The 17,239-nt window shown below is 40.7% G+C and overlaps 5 protein-coding genes across 10 annotated transcripts in view; 1 reads left to right on the forward strand and 4 right to left on the reverse strand.

Moving 5' to 3' along the window:
* The window catches only part of LOC106740736 (LIM/homeobox protein Lhx5), a 47,480-nt gene extending 44,835 nt beyond the window's left edge, over positions 1-2,645 (reverse strand). For all 3 annotated transcript variants that reach the window (XM_014612069.1, XM_014612068.1, XM_014612066.1), the window contains exon 1: positions 1,232-2,645. The gene's annotated coding sequence lies outside the window, so the exon portion shown is untranslated. The remainder of the gene's footprint in view (positions 1-1,231) is intronic.
* Positions 2,646-2,732: 87 nt separating this feature from the next.
* On the reverse strand, positions 2,733-4,611 carry LOC106740737 (mitochondrial fission process protein 1). The gene is made up of 3 exons (XM_014612070.1): positions 4,079-4,611; positions 3,735-3,862; positions 2,733-3,668 (listed from the first exon to the last, which is right to left on the reverse strand). The coding sequence occupies exons 1-3, from the start codon at positions 4,134-4,136 to the stop codon at positions 3,354-3,356; spliced, it is 501 nt and encodes a 166-aa protein (XP_014467556.1). The 5' UTR covers positions 4,137-4,611; the 3' UTR covers positions 2,733-3,353.
* Positions 4,612-4,667: 56 nt separating this feature from the next.
* On the forward strand, positions 4,668-7,029 carry LOC106740738 (N-acetylglucosaminyl-phosphatidylinositol de-N-acetylase). Of its 2 annotated transcripts, none has more exons than XM_014612071.1 (5): positions 4,668-5,493; positions 5,579-5,671; positions 5,920-6,116; positions 6,196-6,326; positions 6,405-7,029. In XM_014612071.1, exons 1-5 carry the CDS (start codon positions 5,135-5,137, stop codon positions 6,543-6,545), a joined length of 921 nt encoding a protein of 306 aa, XP_014467557.1. In that variant the 5' UTR covers positions 4,668-5,134; the 3' UTR covers positions 6,546-7,029. The 2 variants fall into 2 exon arrangements, with proteins under 2 accessions (XP_014467557.1, XP_014467558.1); XM_014612072.1 differs by having other exon boundaries at positions 4,668-5,453; positions 5,590-5,671.
* A 1,211-nt stretch (positions 7,030-8,240) lies between these two features.
* LOC106740671 (proteolipid protein DM beta) lies at positions 8,241-12,151 on the reverse strand. Of its 3 annotated transcripts, XM_014611939.1 has the most exons (6): positions 11,327-12,151; positions 11,031-11,230; positions 9,786-9,922; positions 9,518-9,700; positions 9,239-9,389; positions 8,241-9,055 (listed from the first exon to the last, which is right to left on the reverse strand). In XM_014611939.1, exons 2-6 carry the CDS (start codon positions 11,032-11,034, stop codon positions 8,742-8,744), a joined length of 789 nt encoding a protein of 262 aa, XP_014467425.1. In that variant the 5' UTR covers positions 11,035-11,230; positions 11,327-12,151; the 3' UTR covers positions 8,241-8,741. The 3 variants fall into 3 exon arrangements, with proteins under 3 accessions (XP_014467425.1, XP_014467424.1, XP_014467423.1); XM_014611938.1 differs by having other exon boundaries at positions 11,031-12,151; XM_014611937.1 differs by lacking the exons at positions 11,031-11,230; positions 11,327-12,151 and adding an exon at positions 10,125-10,997.
* Positions 12,152-12,908: 757 nt separating this feature from the next.
* Positions 12,909-17,080, reverse strand: LOC106740673 (serine/threonine-protein kinase PLK4). The gene is made up of 11 exons (XM_014611940.1): positions 16,891-17,080; positions 16,693-16,788; positions 16,027-16,240; positions 15,836-15,948; positions 15,551-15,643; positions 15,196-15,477; positions 14,566-15,093; positions 14,062-14,367; positions 13,705-13,983; positions 13,444-13,626; positions 12,909-13,268 (listed from the first exon to the last, which is right to left on the reverse strand). The coding sequence occupies exons 1-11, from the start codon at positions 16,942-16,944 to the stop codon at positions 13,089-13,091; spliced, it is 2,328 nt and encodes a 775-aa protein (XP_014467426.1). The 5' UTR covers positions 16,945-17,080; the 3' UTR covers positions 12,909-13,088.
* Between the last annotated feature and the right edge of the window lie 159 nt (positions 17,081-17,239).

Below are 17,239 nucleotides of genomic sequence, written 5' to 3' on the forward strand. Positions count from 1 at the left end.
GGGGGGGGGGGGGGGGAGGCAGAAAAGGAAGAAGAGGAGAAGAAGAAGAGTACGACGGAAGCAAAGGGAGAGAGCGCGTTTTCGACCGCCCGGAAAGCGTGCGCGCGGCCGTCTCTAAGACGCGGCCATAACTGACTATTTATTGCGGGGATTATCACGGGCTTCTGTCTATTCGACGATATTTACGGTCCTCCGGCCGCTGCCGCGCGCGTATCGGCGAGAACGGCGAACGAACGACTTCATTGCAATTGCGCGCCCGGGGGTATTATGGTTAGTCGCGCGCGCGGGTATTTATAGTAAGGGCTGTTATTAGCGCGGTTAAAACTTTACGGCTAGAGCTGCCTCATTTACGGCCGAGCGGCGCCGTAATCGCATAGTTAGAATTATACGATTACGAGAGGCCGGCACTACTATATTATCGCCGATAGCCATTGAAATTCTTTACGCGCGCACCGTGTAATTCCGCGCGAGCGTCCGGAGAAGAGGCTGCGCGGGGGGAGGGAATGCATGAGGAGGGGGGGGGAGGGTTAATTATTAATTATCGAACGCGCGACGTGTCGTTAAGAGGTGAGCGAGCGGCCGCACGTGCGAGTTTGGCACCGCGACGCGCTAAGAATCACGGCGTTAACGTCGCCATTCTGACTCCGCTCGCACGGATTTGAAAATCGAGAAAAGTGTGTCCGCGCGTCGAACATCAAAGTGATAAAGCGGAAATGCGAAGTAAAAGCGGGAAATTAATTTTTACATGTGTGTGTGTGTGTGTACATAAAATTAAAATATAAATAATACATGGCTCGCGCGCGTGATATATACGATGAGATTGGTGCCGTTTCATATTTTATAAAAAATATATCGTCACTGTGATGATAAATAAATATGATAAAAATATGATTATGATAAAAAAAGGAGGCTAATATGTGCGTTGTGTGAAAGTAGACACGCCGTTGCAAGAGGCAAAACTTGAAAATCCAGAGATGATCACTTCGACGTCTCCAATGCCAAGCATTGAAAAATAGTCGTTTGATTTCGTTTTTTTGATAAAAAATTATTTATGTGCATATTTTTCATATATTTTTATATGTATTTACATAAATATAGAAAATTATATAAATTTACCCCGCTCTATATGAAGCCTCTCGAATGTCTCGAGAGTTACAAGCGGAAAATTCGCGTGTTTCGGTTTTTCAAAGGCGCGTTCGATCAACGAAGATGAAGAAAGCGTAACACTTACGTCATCTTAAACGTGTGTTTATGGAAAGGCGCCAGGCGTCGTCCTCGCGGCAGAAATCTCCGGTGTCCTTTCCCGTCACGTCGACAAATTGCGCGCGGAATTTTCCAGCCGCTTCCGGCGAGTTACGTCGTCGGCGAGAAGAGAGACCGTGTGCGATGTGTTTCCGCGAACGAAGAAATACGATCACTTCTTCTTCCCGTTGACTGACGTGGCGATTGTACGTACCTGCAAGCGAGAGAAAAAAAATATATATGTCACAGGTGTGACAGGCTGTTCGTTCTTCCGCAATATCATTTTCCTTTGTTCCGCGACTGACGCGGCAAGAGCGATAAATGCACCGGCTGATTCAGGAATTATGCGTCGTCGATGTACTGTGCAAGGATTATGAAGGATTTACTGGCGGTTTGCGGATTTCCAGTCTTGGAAATCGGGGACTGATTCAAAGGCGTTTTTTCAATTCTCTCTCTCCTCCATTCCTTTTTACGAGAAGAAAAAGCAACGTCGAATTTTCCCTCGAGACGTGCAAGTTTTGTAAAAGTAAAATTCAAATCCATGATAAAAATCGCAATATATTCTCGAATAACAGTATTAAAATTATTTTGTAAGTATTTTACATTATCATTATTTGTAATAATTATATATTTAGTGACAAGCCTGTAATTTATTACATGAAAGAGATCTTGAAAAAAAAACCTCGGAGCGTTGCTACCAACAAGGTGTCGCGAATACAAGAAAATACAGAGAAAATCCGAAGCTCTTAAAATCAACCCCTGATTTCGCAGAAATCGCGAATTCAATCTCGCAAAACCGTTACACATCAGCCGCGTTTAATCCTTCATTTTTGCGGCTAACACATGACGTTATCTTTGATGGAAAATTCTGCTCCAAGGAAACGTCTAGTCAGACTCATTGATGTCTTAATGCGGAACCTGTTCGGCACGTTCTTAAAAATGTATACCGATTATAATCACATTTATCACGGGCGCGGATTTCAGATGTTGCCGCGATAGCGAAATTGTGGTAGAGAATGAGATAATATCGCGTAATCGACGCTACTCGTGTATAATTATACCGCCGCCATGGCATCATTTTTTTGCATAATACATTTTCATGAAACGGGGTGTTACCTACATCGCAGTTATTATTAACCGAGCACCGCTCGGTGGAACCTTTCGCCGCGCCTGACTACTTGCGAAACGATTTCTGTTTCGCGGGAGTCGTCTAAAATTCTTCTAGCATACATCGCGAGTTAAATTAATTTTGTAAATTTGCCTTTTACTAATCTATATCATTAAAGACTAAAGACATCGCGAAACAAACCATCGTCTGTTATCTGGCCACAAATGTGTCGAAAAATAAGGAAAACGAAATAACAAATAAATTAACAGCAGAAATTGTGGAAATGTAAAATATAGCGATCGATGTGTCATGACGATATAACACATCGATTGGAAAATGACCACACAGACGATGATAGAGGATAACATGTGTATAAGGAATGTAAAACCAATAATTTTATTCAACAGCATAACAATAGCGGCATCAAATCCAGTACGCTTCAAGATGACGCTGAAAATCGTAATGTACATACAGGGCTGTACAATATGTACATTATAACAAAAATATTTAACACTCTTGCAATCAATAACAAGGCATTCTAATTCAGTATCCTGAATTTTTGTACTATTTTAGAATGTATAGGCAGTAATACTTCTTATCGTATCTAAACCAAGAGAGGTCGCGAAAGTCTTTCAGGAGCCTTATATTTCTTTTTGATTGGTGCATCTCAATTCCTTGGTCAAGTTTTTCCTTTAAATTTCCTTTAAATAGCTTACTCCATATTGTACTTGTTATCTTGTATTTTATGTTATTCAAAGTTTTATAGAATAATCGATAAATTTAATAGAGTTTCAGGCAAACGTGGTTATTATTTGTCCTTCGATAAAATAGAATTTGATTTAAAAATATCATATCGTCGCATATTAACAAGGCCTTTTAATTACTTTATGTCAAAGATGAGGTAAACATCCTTTCATACATCTGAATACTTTCCCTGCTTTGGGCTTGAGTATAACCTCTCTTGGATTAACGACATACTATAATTCTAATGAGCTACGCTTCATCACTCGCGTTTTACTCCGTATAGCGACGCTTTTGGATGATATCCTGTACATTTTCTATATGTAACATCCATAGTCCTTTCCACGGCATGGTCTATAGGATGTATTATGAAAGGTATAGACACTAATCCAATAATCGTTGAAATCCAAGGCTTCCTCCAAACTGCACTTGTACTTCTTTTCTGCGCAAACTGAACTGCTGCACAGATTCGATTTATGGTAAAACCAGGAACTATTATGGATGCGAATGCCTGCCATATCAGAGTGTCCGATGCGGATAACAGAACATTCTTAATCTTTTGTGGGCTGGTATCGATCTACAATAGCCAATTATCAATTATCTTAATAATTACTATTAATTAAATTCGCAAATTATAACATACCTTGTAAACATTTGTGCCCTTGTGAGTAGTATCTGCGAGTACGTATCCACTCGATACCACATAACTGGCCCACACAACGGATTTGGGTACCAGGCTTCTAAATGCCTCTCCAACCTCATTCGCATAACCTAGAAACATAAGTACTCGATAAGTTTAAAAAATATTATTCAATGTTACATGATGTAATTTTCTTGTAGTATATAATATATGTAACTTCTGCTACATAATATCTTAAAAAGTAAATATATTTTCAGCAATCTACTCTTGCATACGATTAGAAAATGTACGATAGAAGCTTGACAGAAAATTTCAATAACAGCATACAATAAGTAACTTATAATTACCTAGATACCTCACGTACGTGTCCCGATAAAGGTCCACCTCTTCCTGATTCTTGACCATTACAGAATTTTCAGTTTTTCAACTACCTTTCGTACGATGACATAACCTACAATAACTTGCCGCGATGACCCTTCGGGATGTTCAATGTCAAGGCAGTTTTTTTCGCATTGACGTAATCATGATGTATTCAATTGTGAAAGATATCGTGATATCTTTCCTTCCTAACTTCTAACTATATATATATATATTTAGAAACTTCTCAAAATAACGCAATTTGCATACCGTTTGTGAGAAAATAGATATTCATTGCGGGATAAGTTACAAATACGAATGTTGACCAGTATAGGGAATTTCGTGAGGCGATAAAATCGCAGTCGCAATGCGACATCTATCGAACTGTATATCGATCTTTGAATTTTTGAGTAGTTCGTTGAGATTAGCAAAATAATTGCGAATATCACATTCCGCAATATAATGATTATTTTGCGATATTTCATCCGTATTCATTTATGAATAATGCGAGAACCTTTATATATATATATATATATATATATATATATATATAAAGAGCTTGTAAANTAAAGAGCTTGTAAAATACAAATCAACAATATGCCAAACCTAACCTACAATTCACACGTCCAAACTAGGTCGCCAAGTGACGAATTGATTATCTCAGAGTGCGATTATCGTCCGGAAATTAATAAACGTCAATACTCACACTGCTGTCGTTCATAATTCTACATATCATATACCTTCCCGATCATCCTATTTCCATTATTTTACTTCCTTTCCCGAGTGCCCGCTCCTCTTCGTTCTCCATATTTACTGTTCGAAGTGTTCAGAATGGCGGCCGCCGCTCCGATCACTTTCTTGATAGATGACATAACCTTACTTTCGGCTGCCCCGCGATTATGGGTACGCACGCTCTCGCTCGCGGGTGATAGCTCGCGACGCGACCGGCCAGATATGGCGGGACCGTGATAGGATTTCTCTTAGCGCGAGCGGTAAACTCGACATACGTCGAGCGCACGTGGTGCAGCGCGGCCGTTGCGTCTGGGATGATGATCGTCGACCTGGACTATACGAGGCGCTACTTGAGCCTGCAGATCAACGACGTGATCTGCTGGTGGTGGTACTATATCAAGGAAATCTCGTGGCAGCTGCTGATCGCCCTGCTCGCGTACCTCTGCGTTTGCATTTTCCTCTACGCTCTTCTCAAAAGAGTCGACCATACCGCCTGGCAGCTACCAGGCCCGCCCGACAGGCTACTTCTGGTCACTGCTCATCCCGACGATGAGGTGATGTTCTTCGGACCCCTGGTCTATTGGCTGACGCGTTCCAAGGTTACCAAGGTCTATCTGCTGTGCTTATCAATGGGTACATGTCCTACCGATGACCTATCCTGGTGTCCAGGATCGTAAGCGCGCGATACATAATATACCGAATAAGAATATCGACAGATTGAATGTCACTCAAATGCTATGTCTATTGATGTTTACCAGTGTGCTTGCAGGTGGAGACAAAAGGAGGATAGACGAGCTGTGGGCCTCTGCCAAGATCTTAGGCATCCCGGAGGCTAACATAACGATTATCATGTGAGTGCATCCGACAAAACATCACTTGCAAGCGTTCACATTTGCACTGCTTATACGTGTAAAGATGTGTATCTCACAGGATCATATTTCGACTGCATATTCAATGTTAAATGCACTCTTCTGTCTTTTATGCATCGGACATGCCGCAAAACCAGCGATCCGACGGATTTATCCAGCATTAAATATGCAATAAAAATATGAGATTAGTATCTAACTCCTCGGTCATAGTGCGATGAACAAATGTACAGAAGCAGCGAGTTACCAGATGACCAGACCGTGCAGTGGCCGATAGACGAGGTGGCAGAGAGTATTTTGCAATATATAGAGATCTACAAGATCAATGCTGTCGTTACGTTCGACAAGCACGGAGTGAGCCGGCACAGGAATCACATCTCCTTGTATTTTGCCATCGCCGCGTTGTGCATAGAGAAGAAAGTACCTCCTTGTCAGTGTCAGTTCGTTAAACGTTAGACGCAGAGGATGTATATCCCAACTCGGTCCAATATATCGTTATTACGTTTCAGATTGTAAGTTATATGTGTTAGAGTCCGTTAATATAATCAGGAAGTACATTCAACTCCTGGACTTGCCCATCAGTTTACTCTCAGCCCCGTACTGGTACCTGGTGACGCGTGAACAAAAGCATACAATCAAAGTAAGTCATAGCGTTCCACTTGTGCCGAGGGAAAAGTCACTAATTGTGTGTATGTGTGTGTTCTTTTCCTTCTTACAGAAAGCTATGGCTGCACACAAATCTCAATACGTTTGGTTCCGGAAATTATACATGGTCTTCTCGCGATATACATTCATCAATACCCTCCAAGAAGTCAGTGCTCTCGACTTGGAGTTAGACCTCCAGTTCGACGAGGACTAAAACGCGTCCGAACAAACGAATATTTGTACAAAATATATATATAATTAACAATTATTCTGTATATACTTTGTCTACCGATAGATATTACAGCGACTAATGTACATTAATACACATTTATGAAAACCACACGAAAGCTACGGAGATTTTTGAGATATACATGCAGGAGCGTACCTCATTAAGCAGGAAATATTTTTTTATTCGTATAATTAATAGAATATACATCGTGGATTATATTTCCGAACGAGAATGCGGCACGTAGCTTTCCTGTCCGTAACAATAAATCAGCTTTTTTTTTCTCCCTCGCAAATAGCGCGTATCGTCGTGTCAACCTTCTCTACTGCATACAACCTTTCGTAGATGCTACTACATCGTGCGAGTTTCAACTTCACGAAATTTGTCGTTTGATATGTACTCGTCAGGCGTGTATGTGAATGTATGTATGTGTATACGTGTGTACAATAAAAATTTACTTAGAACAATCATATGATGAGAGATGGTGATTCTTATCGATTTGAATCGCAACATTTCACGCATGTTCAGTTGTCAAATCATTTGAGCAAGTGATAATATGTCACGAGTCGAGTTTATATGATTCAACATATGCGATATTTTCGATCGTACCTCAAATGTTGCAACGTATAAACGATAAGAGTGATAGACTTTTTGTTTAGAGCCGAACATTTTCTTACACTCTTTTTTAGTTCACCTCTTATATTTTCTCTCTTTAGTTTGGCACAATAACGTGCGCATAGAAGAATTCATCTTTTTCTTTCTCTCCGATATATTCGACAGCAGAAATCTTTTTTACATTTCGGAAAATATATTGCTCTGTTCACACAACAAGTCGGTATTATATTTATATATTAGAGAATAGAATAGAGAATCTACGAATATATATTCTTCCATATGCACAACATTACAACACTTTTTTTTTTGTAACACTTAATTCCCAGAGAAAATAGCGAGATTTCCTACTGCAAAAATGAGCTTTATCTTCGTAATTGCACGAACGACGTAAATATACACCTTGGCAAGCATGGTGGGAAAATACTGCACAAATTAATGACCATATTTAAAAACAACTACGATACACGCACAACAGTCGTTATTCCATAATTCTCGATTATAGTATCTTAATGAATGATTGTCTCTTTTATTACTAATCGACTAATTCTTTATTTTCCCAACATGCTTAAAACATCTGGAATGTAAAATATATGTTTTTTACTTGCCTACTGTATAAAACGTACATATATAAAAAGAGAAAAATCTTGTAAAAAAAATCTCAGTATTGAAGACGTCATAAATAGTCGATTCAGTCCGCGAAGATGGTTATAGCCTTAACAACCGACAGTTTAGACCGGCAGCAATTAGAAGTTGCAAATACTTGCATAATACTAGACGCACACAGCGCGTTTGTGCGTACATCGAAATAATGGCTATACATCCAAGAACAAAATCTGTGCGCCGTAATTTCGCGTATTGTCGCACATTCAAAGTACCTATAAATTCCCCTAATATACATACCGAATGAGGTAAAAATACTAATACTCGGACATGTATTAAAACCTGGACCATATTCTCATTATTTTCGTCTTTAAATACGAATATTTAAGCTTTCCACATAGAATGTATATATATATATATTAAATGTATGTGATACATACATACATATATATATATATATATCCATAGTCGAAAATTTATATATTCGTAGTTGACCAAAACAATAAATAAATGTAAAAATTTAGATGCATGTTCGGGTATTTTTACCTTACGCGAATTAACGGAATGACATTGTGTCGTGGACGTAAAACCTTCGGGCAAAATTGCGCGAACGATCGGCTTGATCTTTACGTCAAGACGAAAATCTTACGTACGACGAATCTAATAAACTCGTTACTCTTCGTCAGCTTAGAGTAAGACGAAATAAACTCTTATACAATGACGACAGTCAAAATGGACGGCATAGAGTGTTCCCGCAAGATCCTCCATGATCGAGTAAACTACCGCGGCGTAATAAACCGACGAGCGGAATACCGAATTTAGGTACGTAGAGAAGAAAAGTAGTACCACCTGGAAGAGGTTTCCAATCGGGCGTAAGGATTCCCCGTGTGAGTCCCGGAAGGCGACGGAGAGAGGGACCACAGAGGCTCCTTACAAAGGATTCATGGCGAAGATCTCGCGGGCTGTATCCTAGAACCTGTCTTTGCCGCGATGAGAGCCTAGGGTACCCATTCCCGGCTGAGGTGAATCCGGATCAGCTGCGTCTTGCAAATACTGCAGTTCCTGCAGTTCCTGGAACTTCTCGTGATCGCGTATGTGCGCGTAATTGGCCGACAGGCACATGAGATAGTGTATCAGGCTCAAGATCACCAGCATGGATGCTACTGTCGCCAGAATGAACATCACTTCGGCTTTCTCCACGAAGTCCTTGCAAAACAGCTTGACTTCCTGCGCTCCGCACACCTGCATGTCCTGCATTCGAGTGTTATTCGGAAACATGAAGCCTGAAAATTGAAATTGTGTGAAATCACGACATTTATCGGCTCATGAATGTAAAGTAAGGAATAATATCAAAAAGCAGCTGCTTTACAGCTCTGAAGTAAAAGGGAAATGTGCATTTTATGCTTAAGAAGAATGGCCTCATTCTAAAGCACTTGTGAATGAGTAGCAGTGTGTAAAAAACTTACTGAATTGAGTGAAATCGATGCAGTCGTCGAGAGACTGGACACGTGGATTGCTGCACAGGCCCCAGAATATGGTAAATATCAGCGTGGTGATAACCAGAAAGGCAAATATCAGGAGCCAAGCTAATTGCAGGATATAAATGATAGTCATAAACTGAAAAATAAAAAAGAGAAACATTTGCATCATGATGTCGTATCGTTGGAATAACTTTCAGCAACTGTCCAGCACAGATTTTGGTATTACTGAAGAGAATAACGAAGACCTTTACTTCGAATACTTACAACAGCACAAGAAATACGTCCACCTACTCTGGACCGCCATGCACGATAGACTTTATGCCTCGTAGCACCGGTTGCGAGACACCCGACGCACAAGATCATGAATCCCAATGCCGCCATGCAGGCTCCGACTGACGCGAACACCAGCTGCATCGCGTCCAGCCATCCGAGGTGCAGATGAAACACCTTGAATCCATTTGATGATGTGAAATTCGCAAGATCTTCAGAATATATCTCAGAAGACTAGCTTCCAATGAGCTAAGTGATTTACCTGATCCATCATGAGAGCACATAATGTAGCACCTCTATACATAGTACCGCAGAAGATCCCAACTCCCAAGCAACACATTATGGTCGCTATGAGAGTCGCGTACGGCACTCTGGCCATGCAATCGTTGCACGTGTTCCCTGAAAGAGAATCAGGCAAGTCATAACATGTCATTTCAATTATTGTAAAGTGATCAATATAAATGATACAATACGTAAAAATAGTTATTATGCAAGAAATCACAATTGCAACCGTAACTACATATGTTACAGTTGAAGATGTTCCTGTCCTTTTATTATTTATTACCACATTTCAATGGTGTATTCACACAGAGGCACTTACTACATGTTCGATCTTCCTCTATGTCAAGACCATGGAGGCTACGTTCAGAAAATCTGTCTATACTGACATTGCTTGCAAACTGGTTGCGCAGGGGCAAACTCTCCCTTAACTCACGCAGTCTCACCATTTTAAATACAATCCGGCAAATCACACGGTGAACGATTAATAAAAGGTGATAAATCAAGAACAGGTGATGAAACGTGCGCGATCGGGTAGTGACTAAATGACAAACTATACTGATGACTAACCACTTATCTATATCTACAGGCTTGTCAGATAACGCTAACCGCACACAATCTCAGTTCATTCACAAACGCGATAGCGTAAATTCGCCGTACTAGCGTCTTCGGCAGAAGTAATTGAAACGTTTATTATTATACCGGCATCCGTAATTATTTCATCGCCCTGACAGAAATATCCCTCGAGAAATGGCACATCGAACGAAAATCCTAAACGAATTCTTAATTTCTTACAAGTGCGGTCAAATAAGTAACAATTTTCACGTTATATTAAGATGGGTAATTAAGTTAAAGAGGATACACAATGGAGAGTGTTAAATCAACTTAATAAAGGACAATTGCACCGATTAAGCAATTAACCTCGGTTGAGCAACTTTAGTACTTCCTCTCTTTCTACGGACTATTAACACCAGTATGATCGGACTAATTCCCTATTACTTTCCGATTCCACGTACAGAAAGGATCACAGATTTATCAATTGAACGTCGCTTATCTTTCGCCAATATTTACGATCATATGGACGTAAACTACATAGTCAAACATAGTCATCGACACAGCTCGTTAACGTAAATGATTCAGTATCAATTGGTTAATATCACGCGACGCACGATGACGACAAGAACAGAAGCATCGCGCGAAATATTACGAAATCACCACGTAAACTTACCCATATTCGTCCGAGCGTCTCTCGCGGTTGAGGTTAGGAACGCGCTCGCGGAGCAACAATGGACAGCGCCCGTTCGTGTCGCGGATTCCGCGATCGCAACTGTGCTCCCAGGAAAGCGTTGTTAATTAGCGCACCGCAATTGCACGTCGCTCGAGCGCGACAGCGAAGAACATATTCCACTCGCGTTCTCAGCGTTATCACTGATCACAGAAGAGAAAAGAACAAATTCACAAATGCACCGAACTCGATCCGACATTCGATCGAACTTGGGAGATTCGTCGGATGAAGAAACTTACGGTGTCGCGCGATTTTTTTTCCTCAGAAGATAGAACGCTTCGCGTCACGTCACTCGCTTGTTTACTACCTATCGGAGCTATGCCCCGGGACAATAGCCCGACGGGGTCTGATCAACTATAATCAACCACCTGTGAACGCAGCTTCCGGCTCCACGGATAATCTCTCTCCCTCCCGAATGACAATCCTATCGATTTTGTCTGTCGAGAGAGACAGTGGTCTCTCGGGGATTGTGAAGGACAGGTGACTTGTGCGGGGAACGGTCACGGGGAACAACGGTTCAATATGGCGTGCACACAAACGCGAATGTGACTGGGTGAATGGGATCGTTGCCCTCGCGGGGGATTGTAGGGCGCGTCGCAGCGAACGCTCACTGGAAACGTAGCTCCCTTCAATGGAACGACGTGCCGGGGTCGATAGGAATGATAATGACCGACTGTGACCCCGATTTGACAAGAGCTTCGGTTAACGGACGAATGAATATGTCCACGGGAGGCTCGGTTGGATCCGAGGAAGAACGCGATTTGTCTTCCCTCGCAAATTCTCGAGCCGTTGAGAAACGTACGAAACGTGATTTCTTTGTAATTTACATTATTCTTAACAAAATATGTAGTTATTACATTTATACGCGTTTCTGATCGTGTTTATGGCCTAATTGAGACACCTCTTTTCTTACTTTGTACATTACAGAGCCTTCTCATTTTTTTCTCAATCACGTCTCTTTCAGTTGTACCTTCTATATTAAGAGCAATCAAAATACTGATTTAAAATTTGTGTGAAAGAAGAGTCGAAGATTATATAGAAAATACAACTAATGAAAGATCTATCATAACATTTTCGTAAAAATTGAATTTGTTACAAAAATACATGATAAATATTAAATAATATTATAATATTAAATAATAATATTAATAATATTGATAGAATTATATTCATTTTGTGTGAATATTGATTAATATTATAGCATCATTTATTTTTTGCGCTAATTTTATATATATATTTATCTCTGTAGATACTTTTCATTGAGTTGATTGAAAACAACTCTCATAGGTCGATATTCATATCTTACATTTAAAAACGTCTTAAGTTAATCTTCAGATGTTTCACAGCCAATGAAAATGAGCCGTACAGCATCTGAAGATGAACTTAAGATGATCTTATATAAAATCCTATTATGAATATCGGCCACATAGTCACCTCACAAAGTGAGAAAATTTTAATTAGAAAAATATATTATTTTTCTATCAATATCTATATATACATGTTCTTGCTTTTAACGAGAGAGGTAACGGATAAATTGTTCCATAAAATTTTCTTTCGTACTTAGTAGAAAAAAAATTTCAATTTTCATTTATATAAAACCTATGTCCAGATGATATTTAACAATTTGCTTCTTTTTCTATATATAAGATAAATTTCCCTCCGTAACAAGTATTTTTAGTAGCTCCACACATTAGATAATCTTGTCTTCTCATCTTTCTTCTTATAATTATCTCTAGTATTGAGTTATATTTACATATGACAAAATATAAAAGTATCTCTGCACACGATAATTACAAGTCCAAGTCACAAGAGCAGCGAGAATAGAATATAACCGGGCGGCTCTTTATTATTGTATACTTAGAAAATTCACTAAAAAATTACGTTTCTACTAAGTTAGTATAAACTAATTTACAAATCTATGAGATAAGCTTACGGTTCACATAGGCGAGTGCGAGATTTCTCGGTTGTATCATACAAAATATTCGATATTTTGACGTGGAGCTACCGAATGCCTTTATATTTGGGTTGAATGAGATATTCGATGATCCTTGGCAATTGACGCAGTTTTTCCTGTACTGCGAAAGGTATCTCCGGATTTTGCTGATGATGCTTATTGTATCGCATAACATCGCCGTTATTACTCTCATATGTAATGCCGCTGCTATGATTCTGCGGATTCACCTGCAACAAACCGCAATCGTTGACAAAATACAAACAACGTAACATCCAAAACGATCAACTGATAATCTATCGCTGAATATAATAACTCATTATTAGAATAAATGATGAATTATTACGTTGAATAATGATCGATAATTAGAGATAATTAACGAATCGCTATTGCGCGATAACTTACGGTTAAAACGGAACCATCTTTATAATCGACCCTAATGTTACCAGATGTGAATTGCGTAGCAAAACCGATACCTGGCACCGCTACCTTGTCTACAATATTATTAGAACTATGCGTGGAGTTCATTTTACGCGACCTGGAGGCTACCGTCGAAACGACGGAGCAGGAAGCGTCGAAAGATGGCAACTGAAAAGGATTCTGTATTGAGAAGAGCCGAGAAACATGATTTTCGAGTTTATAATAGAAATATGCATTGTTACTTACGACGGGAGTACTGTTTGCTGTGTGCGAGATATTTTCCTTCCCCTGCATGCAGGGAGCATCATTCAAGGCCGCGTTCAAGGGCCTTCGTCCGATTATCACGGGAAAGCAGGGGTGACCTGTAGCCGCTTCTAAAGATGTCAAAGTGGACTCAAGCAGCAAGCAATGCTGGTAGCACTCGGAATAATGCTCGTAATAATTCTCTAGATAAATAGGAAGCTCGCCTTCAACGAACGTAGAGCTGCTCTCAGTGATCTTCACAACACCGTCTTCTCGGACAACCTACAATATTCGAACGGGCAAAAATTAAACAAGATAAAGACGCGTAAAAGTTAGCAATATGAAAAGATCATAGTGCACCTTCACTCCGTTGTAAAAGTGCATTTCGCAGTTGGGCTGCGGACCGTTCTCCATGAACAGGCACTTCGAGCGCTGAGTGTACAGCGTCAGCTTGGGAGTCTTCGCCCGGACCAGATTCACAAAACGAAAAGCGTACATGTATTTACGATGATGACACGCCGGCAGATTCTCGTATGAATAAATGCTGTCGGCGCCTCGGCTGGGCAATGGTGGCGGTTGCGAACCCACTTCCAGAGATATGTGAGGCTTATAAAGAACAACTCGCAGACCGTCGCCTGATATCCTGCACACTTCATTGACCTTTTCCTGCAACATCCAAATCGTACAATATTTTCTTTCTTCGTCGATGAAAGAGTATATACCATTATACGTATACTTGACGCAACACGCTGCTATATTTTTTAATATCGTTACATTCGTTGTGTTCTTTTCGTAGAAGAGATAAAAATGAAGAAAAATGAGAAAAGTGAGTCATTCCCGTGTCTGCATCAGCATTCTACGTACTTTGCCATTTCTACGCCTGGTGAATTCGATGCAGACTTCTCCGTTGTCCAAAATGGTGAGAATCGCGTTCTTCGTTCTGTGCCGGGTGGGTTGTAGCCTGTTGGAATTCAAGGGTGAGACCTGTAACTTCGTGTTCGCCTCCTCGGTTACTTCCGAGTTATGATTCTCCGCACTTTTCTCCCTTCGCTTGTGCCTCTCCACTTTCTGTTTGTTGGAGTCGTGCGCGTCGTAATATTCGTTCTGCGGGAATACCCTGGGAGGAAATGGAACACACTGCAATAAGGAGTCCTCCTTCGCGCAATAATTCGCGTACTTGGCTCCGTAGTTCGCGTGCGTTTTCATGATGGGCTCGGATAACGCCTCGCTTCTCAGGCTGACCATAGGACCGTTCAACATCATCGGCATCGTGGACATTCTCTCCTCAGACCGAGATCGCATTCTCGGTCGGGCGTAGGAGGATAAGGTTCTTCCGAGTCCAGAATCCACCATACCGTCGGTCAGGAAGTCTTTGCCAGCGCCATCTCTTTCCTGAAAATAAGAGAAACGGTTAATTTTCAATGGCATTTTCTTTTAATCGTTATCAAGGAAGATATTTGCTCGTACAATAGAAAAAGAATGTTTACAACTCACGTTATGCAGTCTACTCTTCTCTATGCTCGTGATAAACGGATGCTTGATGATGCTACGCAGGCGTATTCTGTCTTCCGGATTTTTCTTTAGCAATTTGTCTATCAGATCCTTCGCGTTTTCCGACAGATAATGCGGCATCACATAGTCAGCCATGACCACTCGAGTTAAGGTACTCTTGACAGTGTCGGTGTCAAAGGGCGGCTGGCCCACCAACAAGGTGTACAACATACATCCCAAGCTCCAGACATCCGCTTCCGGCCCGTGCGAAGATTTCGTCGCGACCTGAAAATGTTCGCCATTACGATCTCTATGTAATTCCGTGAATCTTTTGGCAATTTTTGCAAGTAACATTTACTTCAGGCGATATGTAGTTTGGCGTGCCACACATAGTCAAGTGTCGTTCATCTGGTCTACTCAGTTGAGTGGCTAATCCGAAATCCGCGATTTTCTGTAAACACGGAAATAAAATGGGAAAAAATACATCAAGGGTTTCTTTAATCTCGATATCATTATCACATTTTTTTCTAAATCGGAACGTCTCTATTTTATCTTTTTTTAATATGTTTACAAATGTATGAAGGAAGAGAGTTCATTTGAGTTTATTTTCATTTTACATGAAACCATGTATATCTCTACATACCACCTGCATATCTTTGGTCAAAAGTAAATTAGCTAATGACATATCTCTGTGAAGTATCTGATGGGAATGGAGATAAAGTAAACCTTGCACAACCTGTCTGATTATACGGGCAGCTGGAACAATACAATTTTATTATAATAATCTACTAGAGATACCTATGACACGCTTTCATGTGTAAACTATTTACACACCGCGTTCTTCGGACAAAGTCTTGGAACCCTGATCCTTGAGGAAGCGTTGGAGCTCTCCATTATGACACAATTCTAAAACTAGATATACATAGTTGGTGTCCTCAAAACAAGTGTATAATTCCAAAATAGCTGGGTGTTTTAGGCGCGAGTGAATATCCACTTCCTGCTTCACTCTAGCCACCATCCCAGCAGCTTGCATCCTCTTCTTGTCGATCTACAAAAATAAATAAATAAAGAGGTAAAATAGCCACCTATTTCTCAATAATTAACTTGGTTGTCATGTAATTTATGCAAGTGTTGGATTTTTGAATAAATTTTATTTCGCACAATGTTGTTTGCTTATTAATACAAGGAATAATTAGAGAATAAAGCAGCAATCAATGAATATCATTTACAGATTACAAATTCAAGCAAAACTATCCGGATACCACGATCTCAAGAATTGATATTGGTCTAAGAGTTGCTTGTCCAATATCTCAAATCTTGCCGGGCTCAATAAATAAGTTTACATTCGCGTTTCAAGCTGTCATTTGTCAAAATTGAAATTATTCCGTTTTAAAACCGATAAATCCGTCCGGCGACTGGACGCAACTGTAGCGTCGCGTTGTAGATCGTAGTAACTAAACATGCTTGATTAATTGAACAAGAAACAGACAGACGTATCACCATTTTGATCGCGACATCCGTGTTGCTGCGGAGACATTTTGCCCGGTAGACGCAGCCGTAGCCTCCTTTGCCAAGCAGATTCAACACTTTGTAATCCTGAAAATGGAAAGAAGGGAGAGAGAATTCGCGTTGGTGGCGCGTTGTCGTGTCGGCAACAGCAGAATGGCGCAAACGTGCGGTACGATTCAAAAATCTAACCTCAATGTGCTCGCCGAAGCCCGCCGACAACGCGGGCATGATCCGGGGCCTCATGCCGCGCTAAGGATCGTCCGGCGTCGATCAGCGTTCGCGTCACTCGCGGTAACGTTCGTCCCGTTACACAAAATCGGCTAGATGCTGCACACACCCGCGCGACGCTTCGCTCAGAAAACCGTAAATATAAACGACACGCCCGCCATAACAAAACTGACGCTCTTAATGAACGACGAGAGCCATCTGCAGCGAAACGCTGCAACTACTCGCCGAGTCTTCGAGACATAATGTCGCTGATATATTTTGTGTCGCTGTTATTAACTTTTTGCGTTGAAATCGCGTCCCCCAGACATTC

Source organism: Dinoponera quadriceps, unplaced genomic scaffold, assembly GCF_001313825.1.
Source record: "Dinoponera quadriceps isolate SergipeBrazil2010 unplaced genomic scaffold, ASM131382v1 scaffold558, whole genome shotgun sequence".
Lineage (NCBI taxonomy): Eukaryota > Metazoa > Arthropoda > Insecta > Hymenoptera > Formicidae > Dinoponera > Dinoponera quadriceps.

What these genes read in the sequence shown, in the direction of transcription:
- LOC106740737 (XM_014612070.1), bottom strand. Translation starts at nt 4,136, where the DNA reads ATGGTCAAGAATCAGGAAGAGGTGGACCTTTATCGGGACACGTACGTG. An exon ending in CACGTACGTGAGGTATCTAG is followed by an intron (nt 3,863 to 4,078) that starts GTAATTATAAGT and finishes TTATGTTTCTAG; the next exon opens with GTTATGCGAATGAGGTTGGA. An exon ending in AGGGCACAAATGTTTACAAG is followed by an intron (nt 3,669 to 3,734) that starts GTATGTTATAAT and finishes TGGCTATTGTAG; the next exon opens with ATCGATACCAGCCCACAAAA.
- LOC106740738 (XM_014612071.1), top strand. Translation starts at nt 5,135, where the DNA reads ATGATGATCGTCGACCTGGACTATACGAGGCGCTACTTGAGCCTGCAG. An exon ending in AGAGAAGAAAGTACCTCCTT is followed by an intron (nt 6,117 to 6,195) that starts GTCAGTGTCAGT and finishes ATTACGTTTCAG; the next exon opens with ATTGTAAGTTATATGTGTTA. An exon ending in AACAAAAGCATACAATCAAA is followed by an intron (nt 6,327 to 6,404) that starts GTAAGTCATAGC and finishes TCCTTCTTACAG; the next exon opens with AAAGCTATGGCTGCACACAA.
- LOC106740671 (XM_014611937.1), bottom strand. Translation starts at nt 10,251, where the DNA reads ATGGTGAGACTGCGTGAGTTAAGGGAGAGTTTGCCCCTGCGCAACCAG. An exon ending in AGAGGAAGATCGAACATGTA is followed by an intron (nt 9,923 to 10,124) that starts GTAAGTGCCTCT and finishes ATTCTCTTTCAG; the next exon opens with GGAACACGTGCAACGATTGC. An exon ending in GTGCTCTCATGATGGATCAG is followed by an intron (nt 9,701 to 9,785) that starts GTAAATCACTTA and finishes AATGGATTCAAG; the next exon opens with GTGTTTCATCTGCACCTCGG.
- LOC106740673 (XM_014611940.1), bottom strand. Translation starts at nt 16,944, where the DNA reads ATGAGGCCCCGGATCATGCCCGCGTTGTCGGCGGGCTTCGGCGAGCAC. An exon ending in CAGCAAACAGTACTCCCGTC is followed by an intron (nt 13,627 to 13,704) that starts GTAAGTAACAAT and finishes AATCCTTTTCAG; the next exon opens with TTGCCATCTTTCGACGCTTC. An exon ending in AAGATGGTTCCGTTTTAACC is followed by an intron (nt 13,269 to 13,443) that starts GTAAGTTATCGC and finishes GGTTTGTTGCAG; the next exon opens with GTGAATCCGCAGAATCATAG.